At 39.4% G+C, this 12563-nt stretch overlaps 2 protein-coding genes across 2 annotated transcripts in view; one reads left to right on the top strand and one right to left on the bottom strand.

The window, feature by feature from the left end:
* The window catches only part of LOC119646752 (probable cytochrome P450 6a14), a 92475-nt gene that overhangs the window by 16090 nt on the left and 63822 nt on the right, over window positions 1-12563 (bottom strand). The gene's annotated exons all lie outside the window — the stretch shown is intronic.
* On the top strand, window positions 2603-12550 carry LOC119646761 (cytochrome P450 6a9-like). The gene is made up of 2 exons (XM_038047340.1): window positions 2603-3819; window positions 11371-12550. Exons 1-2 carry the CDS (start codon window positions 2718-2720, stop codon window positions 11784-11786), a joined length of 1518 nt encoding a protein of 505 aa, XP_037903268.1. The 5' UTR covers window positions 2603-2717; the 3' UTR covers window positions 11787-12550.

The raw sequence follows: 12563 nt of genomic DNA, 5'->3' as shown, positions 1-12563 counted from the left end.
TGTACATGGTAAACCGGGGTAGTTGAAAGAGGGGTAATACGATGTTTACCAATAATTTATCCCTCCATCGTTTCATTTGTACTTGTGTTACCCTGGAAAGAAGAGACAGACATTGCCTACAACGGTTTATAGTAGTTTTCTTCTATTTGGTCCAAGTGCACCCTTTTGTTCTGGGCATCGGTTAATTTGTCCTAGAGTGTTTGTTGTCTAGCTTCCAACACAAATAATTGTAATATACAATTGGTGTAGATCTCTTGAAACACTTGTGCTTTCTTTATTTTCTCTGCTATATGTCGCAGCACATTGACCTGCATATCGTTTGTTGGCGTTTTGCTAACTGTGTAATCGGTTCTTGTACAGTATGGAGGGTTGCCTTTAATATACTTATTTGGCGTTTTTCACTATAGCTGTTAACAGTCCCAAAGATGAAATGCAACGCACTACTACCATCTACTAGGGATCGGCAACATGGTTCCTGTCCAAGGATTGTTGCAATGCCTCAGCTCGTTTCCGAATTGTTTGGATAGGAACCCGAGTGTATTCCTCCGGTGATAAGCAGCTTCAAGTAGTTGAAGTTTTCCCTCGCACAATTGGCGATCGATGTTGTCCCACCTTCCCGCCAGCTGTTTCTGGTGATGTAGTTCGGAAAGGTCTAGTTCGGTGATCACACTCCAAGTTGTTTGGTATATGTCGAGTTTAATGGAATCAGAATGTATGACTCCTAGGTAGTTCCGCCGGTTATAATGAAGATTATTAATGCGACCATTAATTCATTACTCTATTTAACTGAAAAATTTTATGAAGATTTTTCGTGAAACAAAACCTTATTAAAACCGATTCTGTCTGTCTGTCTGACTGTCTGTCATACGCATTTTTCTCCAAAACGGTGAACCGATCCCAACGAAAATCCCACGCATACAATCAGTAATATAAATTTAGGTGGAGTTCAAAGGGGGACTCCTCATACACTGACGACCTCTTTAGAAATCTGTTGCGAATAGCTTCCATTTTTAGCCGAGATATTTTGATGAAATTTGGATTAGACAAATGTTGAATTTAAGCCATGTGCAAAGATCAATACGAGCCGTGACGACATAGCATTGGTGACATCCAAATCCAAGCTATGACCGACACACTTCTACAAGTAGCTAGAAATTCTACAGGGAACTCATGGTCGAGTTGATGATTTAAAGGATGCTCTGCTATCCGAATTCCAGTGGCATGTGAAGTTGGTGCTGAAATCGCGCCTCTCGGGGAAGAATAAAATAAGTGCACTGAGTATATTCACTATCCCTTCACTGGAATATGCATTCGGAAAATTGCCGTGAACGATTTTTCGTTTGTCAAACAGGTGGCTATATGTTGCTGAGAAGGAGAGATTTATGTGCCATTCAGGATGGCGTGATCGCCACCCGAGCTTATAAAAAGCTGATTATGAAAGAATGGGTAGATGAGGATCAATGCAGAATGTGTGGTTCGAAGTTAGAGACGTTCGAACATCTCATTTCTGGCTGGACTTCCAAAGCTTCTTCTTATTTTTTTCGTAACTATTATTCCACCTCTGAATTCATCCGCTTCCAAAACTGAACTCCCTGCCGAGTCCAGCTGGACATTTTCCTAAACTCCATCCGCCGGTCGAGATCTCGCGATTTTTGCTTATGCTGACCCCGATCTTCAATTTCGAATTCCAGATCAGCGGCAGCAAAAGTATAAACTATATATACCCCGCCTAGAGGCAAAACAGCTTGCAATATGTATTAGGAAATGGATTTCAGGATTTAGGGGGAAGGTACCAATTACTAGGTTTTTTTTTTAATAAATAAAATACATCACTTGAAATATTAAATTTTTTATATTAGTGAATGTCGAGATGGGAATTAGAAAATTGAAAGGAGTAAATGGCGAAAACTAAGGGGTGGTGAAACGTAAGAAAACGAAAAAGTATTGCATATTACCAAATGCATTCTCGCGTCAAATTGTCCTTGAATGTAGCGAATGAAATACAGCACATGTCGCGGATACTACAAGACTCTCGCTTCCATTTTCCAGTGGCGTTCATACATTCCACAAACCAGTCGTAGTCCGTTTTCCACTTTTCAAAGGTCACAGCCATGAAGTCAGCCCCTATCCGAGGCGTTATTAAGGTTTCGGTAGCAGCAAAATTTCGAAATTCGCAGATTGCTAGCCCACAAACTCGTATTTTCATCCCATTTAGCCCCCTTTTACGATAATCCTTTTAGTAGCATATAAAGTCAGATATTTACGCATTTTTGACTCATTGGCTCATACCATCCGTACCGTTGTTGACTGCAATCCCAAGACATCTGTAATGTCAACCGCATTTCATCTCGCAGCAAACTATTCTAGGATGTTTATCATCAGTGAGAAAATATGAGCTCACTTTGCTCTGACAAGATTTTCAATTCATGTCCTCCTGCCAAAATTCTTTCAAATAACCCCGAGATGAAGAGTTCCTGCACTAGAAAGATCTGGTAAAAATACTATGATAAGATTTCAATTGAAAAATACGATCTAACATCGGCAGCAATATACGAAAGTTGACCAGTCGCACGGTTGATTTTTAAAGATCTTCCTAAACAGTCTGAAGCTCAAAATGTTATCTCAAACGTGGTTGCCAGTGAGTATATATATATATTGAAATTGGTCAGCAATTATTTCTCAGTTAGCTTTTTTCGTTCATGTGAGAACTAGTGAAAATGGAAGTTCTGGCGGTTATTTTGTTGCTAGTGATATTGCTTACTCCGGTTACTTATTTATTTTTCAAACGAAAATACTCGTATTGGAGGGACCGCGGAGTGCCGTGTCCAGAACCAAAAATACCTTATGGAAGTTTACAGATTTCCGGTGGTTTGCAGGACACCATCGACAAGCTCTATAAATCAAAAACTAACTTCCCGTTTGTTGGTGGCTACATGTTTACGACTCCAGCGGCTGTGGCCACTGACCTAGACTTCATCAAGGATGTGCTAATTCGTGATTTCAACTATTTCACTGATCATGGGATCCCCCACAATGAAGAAATCGATTCACTCTCCGCAAACTTATTCGTTCTGGACGGTCAAAAGTGGCGCACACTACGCACGAAATTGTCTCCAACGTTTACTTCTGGACGGATGAAGTTTATGTTCCCCACAGTGGTTGAAGTTGCGGATCGGTTTATTGAAACTCTAAGTGAGCTTCTGAAGACTCAAAAAACTCTGGAAGTAAAAGATCTTTTGGCACGTTTCACAACCGATGTCATCGGCACCTGCGCCTTTGGAATTGAATGCAATAGCTTGAAGGATCCCGATACAGAATTTCGTAGATTCGGACGTAAACATATCGAAGAACCACCTCACGGGCCATTCGTCTTTGGTTTGATGAACATGCTTCCAACCATCAGCGATATGCTGGGCTTAGTGCGAACACGTCGCGATGTTACCAAATTTTTCATGGATATTGTTCGAGAAACGGTGGACTATCGTGAAAAAAACAATATTCGCCGAAATGACTTTATGGATCTTTTGATTCAACTGAAAAATCATGCTAAAATCGAAGGAGAAGATCATGAGACTGTTGATTCGAAAATAATTAAAAATCTAACTTTTAACGAACTGGCCTCCCAAGCCTTTATATTTTACATTGGTGGATTCGAGACTTCGTCGTCAACCTTGACATTGACTCTCTATGAGCTAGCCAAGCACCAGGACATACAGGACAAATGCAGAGCAGAGGTCAACCTCGTACTGGAGAAATATAATGGAAAATTAAGTTATGAAGCGATGAATGAAATGCACTATGTGGAACAAACTGTTTTGGGTATGTGCGCGAATGTATCAATCTAAACTGCTATCTATGAATAATTTATGAGAGTTTGTCTCAGAGCTAGAAAACATTAGAAATCATTGCTACTGGGTTGAGCACTCAACAAACTATATACATAGTTTCCATAGAGTCTGCATACTCTGTGCTAACCCCTTTTTGTTTTCGTTATTGCGTCAGTAGTATTAAAGGCGGGACAAGGGAAAAATTTTCTCCTGGGGTGACCTGAGAAACCCTGTCAGAAATCGTTCAAGTGATATTCTCATTCGGCATAGAGTGTTTAAAATGGATTGTTTTCGTCCGCAATAGTAATATAAATGTGAAAATTGTTTCTAAGAGGTGAAAGCGATGGCGCCTTAATTGTTGAATTTTGTCTAGAATCTCTCTAGAGTCAGGACGGAATGTGCATCCGATGACGTCCTCCCTGTGAAGTGGCATTGCTTCTTTTTACGCATAAATATATGGTTGGGCGGACGGAGGGGACGTTTTCTGCAAGATTGGGTTATGCTGCCCCAAACAGGAGCATGCAGACTTATTGTATGTCCTACGCATAAGTCACTAGGTCAAGAAGAAGAATCAATGGGCCAACGACCCTATATGATGCGGGGCATCGTTTTACTCTCCTCATTGGAAACTCTACGTATTAAGTCTTCATTATAGATCCTCGTCGCCATATGTACTGTGTTCTGGATATGACCGGCTATTATGGGAACTATGAAATCCCATGCATACAGTAAGTGACATAAATTGACGTGTAGCTTAAAGGGGGTTCCCCATACACGTAAAAGGGATACGTAATTTTTTTTCACCGAATACATAGTTGTCATAGGGGTATCAAATGAAAGGCATCGCGCATACTCACGTCAAGTTTCATCGAAATTCGGAAATCGATTTTGTGCTAATTCACTGCCTCTTAAACCATGTTAATGAGAATAATGTCCGGATAGCTGAGTGGTTAGAGCACAAGGCTGTCGTACGGAAGGTCGCGGTTCAAATCCCACTGGTGACAGTGGAATTTGTATCTTGATTTGACGTCGGATACCAGTCGACTCAGCTGTGAATGAGTACCTGAGCCAAATCAGGGTAATAATCTCGGGCGAGCGCAATGCTGACACAAAACCTTATAAGAATCGATTCGATGCAATTTTTTCTTACAGAATATGTGTGACTTATCAAATGAAAGGGTTCAATTTGTACTTTTCGAAACTGCCCTATTGCTTGATATCCACCCGAACATAAGAGAGTTATGGCTCAAAACGTGGCCCTCAAAAAATGTAACAGGTCTTGTTCTCAGAAGCTATCCAGTCGAAAAATCTGAAAAATAAACCATAGTGGTGTATCTAAACGGAAAATATCAGTATATGTTATAAATCTGCCCAAAACGCCTCCTAAAATAGAGGACAAGAGACTTTTTAGCTATGTACACTGTAACGTTCCTTACATCGGGAAAAACAAAACCTTTCATTCCTCAAGGGTCTAGCTTCTGGTATCCTGACTAGTTTAAATTTTTTGTGAGATTATTCCGTACTCGTTGACACCACCATGAGATCGTTGGCAAGAGTGAGAGTACCCCCCCCCCCCCTTCTTTCTCCAGAACTAACAACTTGACTACTAAAATGTCCCCCTCAGTCCCATAGTACAACCGATAAGATTCCACCTTGTGCAGTCCGCGGTTAAGGGATTATTGTAGTGTTCAAGGGTTACTCTAGTCTATACGGCCGAATTTTAGGTGTTATTTTAGGCATAATAAAAAAATGGTATAAACATTTTTAGTATTGGTTTTTAAGTTTCTGTGTATAAGAAAACCTTACTAGAATCGATTCACTGTCTGTCTGTCTCACACACTTTTCTCCAAAACGGCTACACCGATCTGAATGAAATTTGGTAGACACATGGGAACTATGGGGGTATCAAATGAAAGGTCTTAACTAGCATTTTCTGAATGTAATATTAGTTTTCACGTGAGTTGCAAAGTGTGTAAGTAAGGAGTTCAAGTGAGACAGGACTCACTTTCGGAAACTACACAACCAAAAATCCGAAAAAAATCAGGAAGGTGCGTTTAAATGAATGCTTCAAAATATGTGTCATATCTGCTGTATATTACCAACTTTAAGAAATTAACTCAAAAACCCTTTAGTTCATTCTAAAAATACCAAATTTTACAGCATAAAGGACAATATCCTGCATACACACGCCAAATTTCATGGCAATCTGGCCATTAGCACAAAGTTATATTAATTTAGTTATTTCTCCCCAGCCTTTTTCAGGGTTTTATTTTACATAAAACCTTATTAAAATCTATTCACTGTTTGTCTGTTTGTCTGTCGCACGCACTTTTCTCCCAAACGGGTAAACCGATCCGACCGAATTTTGGTGGATAGATGCAAACTATGAAATCCAACGCGTACATTGAGTGACATGAATTTACGTCGAGTTGAAAGGGGGGCTCCCCATACATACAAGGGGCGATTTAAAATTTTTTCACCGAGTATGGTCATGTGAGATATCAAATGAAAGGTCTTGGTTAGTTTCTTTCCGAAAATAATATTGGTTTTGACATGGCTTGTAAAGTGCGCAAGTAAGAATTCAAAATATATACATTTAAAGTGAGACAGAATTCAGTTTCGGAAACAATCCAACCCAAAAATCCGAAAAAAAATCAAGGTGGTCAGCTTAGATGAAATTTAAGCCTTAAAATATGCGCAATTTCGATATCAGCTCAAATAAACTTAATAATATTATATTACCAACTTTTAGAAATTGACTTAAAACCCTTCATCCTAGGAGTACTAAATTGCACCGGCATAGAGGCCAGTGTCATGCGTAAGCATGCCAAGATGCTGGCGTCATAATTAATGAGAATAATTTACGTTCGAGTGAAATATTAAAATTCCATTCATGAAGAATCTAGTTCTCTCCAGCCCTTTTTAAGTTTTCGTCTGAAGCAAATCTTATTAAAATCTATTCAATGTCTGTCTGTCGATCTGCTACACCTGATTTACTCGGAAATGGCTGAACACAAAACCTTATTCAAATCGGTTTACTGTCAGTCTGTCTGTCTGCCGGTCACACGCATTTTTCTCGGAGACGGTTACAGCGATTGACACCAAATTTGCTAGAAAACTGGAAACTCTGAACGCTCACGCATACAGTGAGTTTCATCCTTTTACAACGAGTTTAAGGGGGGGGGGTCCCAATACATGCAAAAGGAGGTGTAAATGTTTTTTTCATTAAATATAGTCATCAAATTAAAGGTTTCGGTTAGTACTTTTCGAAGCCGGTCTTAGTTTTGACATTTGTTGGAAAGGTGGGAAGTGCGGGGGGTTGAAAGGGATCATTTTTTAAGGGGGCCATTCTCAGAAAGTACCAAACCGAAAAATCTGAAAAAAATCAGGAGGCGGCCACTATATGGAGCCTGGCCTCCGATATATCTTCCATACTGGTATCTGCACAAATAAAGTTAATAAAGTATGTTGCTTTAATTTTTAGCAATTGGCTGCAAAGCCCCCCTTAAGTTCATGCTGGCATCACAACAATATAGGGTATGACATAGAAGATAATTTTAACAAGTTTAATGAAAATCGCACCATTACTAACAAAGTCAAAATTGTCGCTTCTTTGCAAATTCAAGACTATGAATGTCAATGTCATCCAAAAGTGGATATTCTCACATAATATATGCATATATTACGTGCTACGTACTAAAAAATATACAAAACCCTTCGTACCTGAAACGGCAAGCTTTCGGTTTCTCGATTTGTTAATTTACGTACATGCTTTTATGCACTGAGTAATGTGAAAATGTGGGGAGATGTACCAGATCAATTTATGAATGCGGTAATTGATAATGTTTGTTTATTTAGAACGGATACACTACGTTGACATGTATGTAAATATGTGTATCTTAGAGTTTAGAGAAATAATGGGAAATATTTTGTGTTCTTAGCTACGTGTACATATAAATGGAAAACGTGCACAGGGAGTTGCTCACATAGAATGAACACAAAACCTTTTACCTGAAGCGCCGAGCTTCCGGTATTCCGACTTATTACTGTTGACATTTAAGAAGTATTTAAGCAAAACAAATCAATCAATGAAGAATTACCCACAATTGAAGAAATCAGAGACCGCCAACAGTAAGGAACCAGAAATGAAAGTTGACATGATTGCAACCTTCGTGGTGGCACAAAATTAAAAATTTTGGTGTAGGGGTAGGGAGTAGGGATGTCATTTTCATTTAATGAAAGCGATTTGAAAATAAGAACATCAAAGCAATGGCGGCCATATGAATGAAAGGGTAGTTTATTTCCTCGTTTTAATTTTTTTAATTTTGGGAATTTTTTAAAAGGAGTAAGGAATAAACTATTTTATTATAAAAACATCTGTTTTTGAATATATTAGGAAGTTCTGTGAAAAATTTCAAATAAATGGGTTCAGTAGAATTTAAGATATCATCTCAACCGTTTCAGCAAACATAGTTTCGATAAAGTCTCGTTTCGCAACTGAGAAACTTGGAAAACTTCTACCGTGTTCCAAAGAATGAGGATTGCGAGGGGCTGTTTTGCCTATTAGGACGAAAAGTCTTCGGTTTTTTTACATTTTCTAGCCATTTTGGAGTAAAATTTAACTACTGACTTGTCAGTAAAACTTGCGCGCCTGGTGCGGTTGCTCCCTGTACTTTTCGAGTTCATAGATCTGTCAGTTCTGCCAGGATTCCTTTTTCCGTCGCTGAAATCTCCTTTCAATATAGGTCTCTGCGCGTGTCCGCGTTCTTTGAGAGAGCAACATTACTCGGTATGCAGCATTCTTCCGTTCCGTTGTTGGTTTACATTCATCGTGGAACCAGCCATTCCGAATTATCATGCGGCTAGCGCCAAGTATATTTGTAGCCGTAGCAATGATGATGTTCTTCAGGTGGTTGTGAAAATCATTTGTTGACGCTTCATCTTCAGGACATCTGTTAGCTGCGGTTATTTCGGCATCCATTTCCTCCTTATAATTGTTACGAAAAGCTGTGTTGTTAATGGCTTCAGTATTCACTCTCACCTGATTGTCAGAAGGGATTGTAGCTGGTGTAGTGATTCGAGCTCCCCTTTAGGTTCATGTTCATTCATCAAAGCTGAGAGGTGGCGGCACGTGGTCAATTTGGTTGAAAGTGGCCCTGTCTGGAAAAGCCCATGGATGCTTGTGGAACGGTTTCGGTGCAAATCAAGTAGTTCTAACAACCATTTCGTACGATACTGCTAATTGAATAATCCGCAGTCCGTTGTCATTGGTAGCTACATAGCTATGGGAGCCGACGTGTCGCCTGAATCCGGGTTCCGTCCCTACTTGACTGTTGAAATCTCCAAATATGATTTTGATATCGTCATGAAGCTTATATTTATAAATTTGCCCTGGAAACATAGAGTGTATAGCTTTTCGCTTATATTTTCAGAGCCGATTAAAGCAGGTTTCATTTTTTCGTTGACTAAGAAACCTCCTGCGAGCACATGGTTTACTGGATGGTCGCTATAATATATGTTGTACTGACTCTTCTCCAGGAAACCGGTGCTTGCCCAATGCCCCTTTTGCAATACTGCACCATCAGCCTTATATTAGGAGCTGCTGAGCAACATTCGGTTTGTATAGCGGCGAACGTTCCATGAGAAAATGCGCAAACCGTTATTCCCTTGTCGTTGCCGGGTTCATCGTTGTAAAATCCATCCCGTCCGAGATCCTTCTGTGGGTCGGAAACATCGGTTTTCCATGTAGGGTTGTCAGTCTTGCCCAACTCACAACCTGGAGGACTAGTTAGTACAATTTGTCTCGTTTTTAGGCGCGGGAGACTTGCCCTCATCACTCTCCGTCTGCAGTTTTTCATTGAGAAAAAATTTCCAGCGATCAGCACGTGGAGGTGAGATAGAGTTTGGGACTAACGCTGTTGGTGTTGGTGCAGTAGGCGTTTTATGCTCCATAGTGTTTTGCAATCTACGTTTCGCCCTGAGACCTATACTACCCTTTCAACGCCAATTAATTCAATTTTTGGGCTTTGGATTTGTAATTCACGTGCATTTTTGCACTCTTATGTGAATTGCAGTCGCACTTTTGTCAGCGAAATAGAGTGGTATATGTAAGTATAGAATAATATCAATAAAGCCGTCAGAACATTTCAAGAGTCAGCAAGTCGTTTGGTCGTTTGTTGATTCTAATCATTCTAATCAACGAGTTGGTTTTGGTACATGGCACCCATAATCATCTTGCAGCAAAGGATCGACAGCGGCATCCTTGTTAAAAAATGCACCTTGACTGCATCTATGGGTGTTACACTGTTAAGAAATTTAACTCATTTGAAGACGCAACCTTCTTTTGGTGGCCTCTATATAACGATGCTTAAGAAAAACTTACCTGGAGGGAAGAACACGCAATTACAAAATAAGCACTGAAGAAGGACAAATGTTGTGTCCGAAACACGTGTTTGCTACATTGCTATAATAAATAAAATTCAATAATTAAATTGGAAACCTTTCCTTTTACTAGTTTTATTTTACGCAATATAGTATTTCTATATTACGAAGGTCATAAGCGGTAGAAAGTATTGGTTGCAACCGCTTCTTATCCTGGGAGATTCTAGGAAGTATGCTTAAAATTCAAAGGGCCAACATAGCAAAATCAAGCCCACAAATAGAGGTGGCTGTCGATACCCAGGAGACGCTAATGATCAACTTCAACAGATCATTAGTAACTTCACGAAGGACTAATCAAGCCGGAGAACACAATGGTAAAACTTACTGGGCTATAGGCCTGGCTTTCCTAGAAAGGCATCCAAGCAAGCACGGTATATAGCCCAGTGCACTATTGATGCGACGGATCTTAACTAACTACTGCTTCAAAAACGGAATTTCCTCCTAAAAGAGAATGGGGTTAACTGAACCACACAATTTATAAACACACGACCAGCTTTGCAAGTTTCGAGTGATATTATTGGCTCTGTTGTTCAGAATTATTTTGGCCAACTAGATCTGTTCACTCGTGGTAGAATAGAAGGTGGACGTGGTGAAGATAGATCCCACGTAAAGTAAGGCGCCAACTCCGTGGCGAGTCATGGATGGCGGCCGAGTATGTCGCTCTAGAAAGCGGAAGAGGAGTACAATATTCTCGGAAAATTGTAGAGGCAGCCGGAGTAGAAAATACCAACTGAAGTCCTAACCACCGCCTTAAGGCACATGCGCGTTCAAAGCTGATACACTACAAAATTAAAAATTACCAGACTTTGACAATGCAGTATAAATTTATTGCGCTGTCTAATAATCAAATCGTTTCGTGCTAAACAAAGGCTTCGTGCTAAACAAAGCCTATTCAAAAATCAAACAGATTTCATGGGGAGGTACGATCAGTGAATGACAATGCTCGTAGCACCTTCATGTATGCAGAAGAAGGCTACAATTTTCTGTTTCATCAAATGGAGGAGTGTTGTTTCATTAATTATCATTCACCAATCTAAAGACTCAATCAAAACAAATATACATATATTCACGCATCTCTAATCTTTTACTATTTTGTTTTCAGAAACTCTTCGCAAATATCCAATTCTGCCAGTACTTCTACGAAAATGCATTAAAGACTATCAAGTACGCGGCACGAACGTTATTATTGAAAAAGGAACACCAGTTCACATTCCAACTTATGCAATTCATCACGATCCAGAAATTTATCCTGATCCCGAAAAATTCGACCCCGATCGATTTTCACCCGAAAATGTTAAATTGCGACATTCTGTGGCATTTCTGAGTTTTGGTGATGGACCAAGAAATTGTATTGGACTCCGTTTTGGAAAAATGCAATCCCGAATTGCACTTATAATGTTGTTGAAGAACTATCGATTTAAACTATCATCGAAATCACCTAATCCACTAGCTTTTTCCAAAAAAAGTTTCATACTTGCACCAGAAGGCGGGATGCATTTAGATATTGAAAAATTATGAAATATCGCAGTTCGTATACTAGACTCCCCGTATTATAAAACGACTATATTGTTTTTTGCGCCGAAATAGTAGTTTCATCTGCCAAATTACCATATCCGTTAAAAAACCAATTCGCGAGGCTCATTTGTTGATTGTAAAGGTTTAAAAATTGGATTCTCACAAGGTGGAAAAGGAAAAGCGCTGACGTCATCGATGGAGCAATTTAAATCTTATCTACGTGAAGGCATCCGGTTTAGTGTTACTTTTCAAGTAATCAACCAGTTTTTAGCAAGAAAGTCAAAAAATTGATGCGTGAAGGACAGTCCCTCAAGTTACTTTACGTTTCGGCAATAATAGTAACAAACGACAATAAAACGTATGTTTTTCAAAGATTCACATGTTGAAAAAAAATGGATTTGCATTGATTCAAACCTGGAGCACGTTGAATATTCGACGGTATCTCTTCTCTTGTGACTTATATAAATTTGATTAATAGTGACACAAAATTCTAACGCAATTGTATATTATCAGTTAAGTTTGAAGTTAAGGTTTAAAGAATATTAACTTACACTGAAATGATCCTCCCAATTTAAACCTGACTCCAAAGAACCTGGATTCCGTAGGACGATGGCTATCCGAAAATCTCCAGCTTTCTGCGGAGTTATTTGTGCAGCAAGGCACGAGACAATATTTCATCGCCCTCCTTGACATTTGGGGAAATTAATTTTGACAGTTTTATATTTTTATGAGTAACTGCCAGTTACCGGTCTACTGACGTCTCTTGCCTCGAGTTATAAT

The sequence above is a fragment of the Hermetia illucens genome, chromosome 1 (genome assembly GCF_905115235.1).
Source record: "Hermetia illucens chromosome 1, iHerIll2.2.curated.20191125, whole genome shotgun sequence".
In the NCBI taxonomy this organism is placed as follows: Eukaryota; Metazoa; Arthropoda; class Insecta; order Diptera; family Stratiomyidae; genus Hermetia; species Hermetia illucens.
The sequence above is the reverse complement of the archived record's forward strand: the minus strand, read 5'-3'. Positions and strand labels throughout refer to the sequence as shown.

What these genes read in the sequence shown, in the direction of transcription:
- LOC119646761 (XM_038047340.1), top strand. Translation starts at nt 2,718, where the DNA reads ATGGAAGTTCTGGCGGTTATTTTGTTGCTAGTGATATTGCTTACTCCG. An exon ending in TGTGGAACAAACTGTTTTGG is followed by an intron (nt 3,820 to 11,370) that starts GTATGTGCGCGA and finishes TTTTGTTTTCAG; the next exon opens with AAACTCTTCGCAAATATCCA.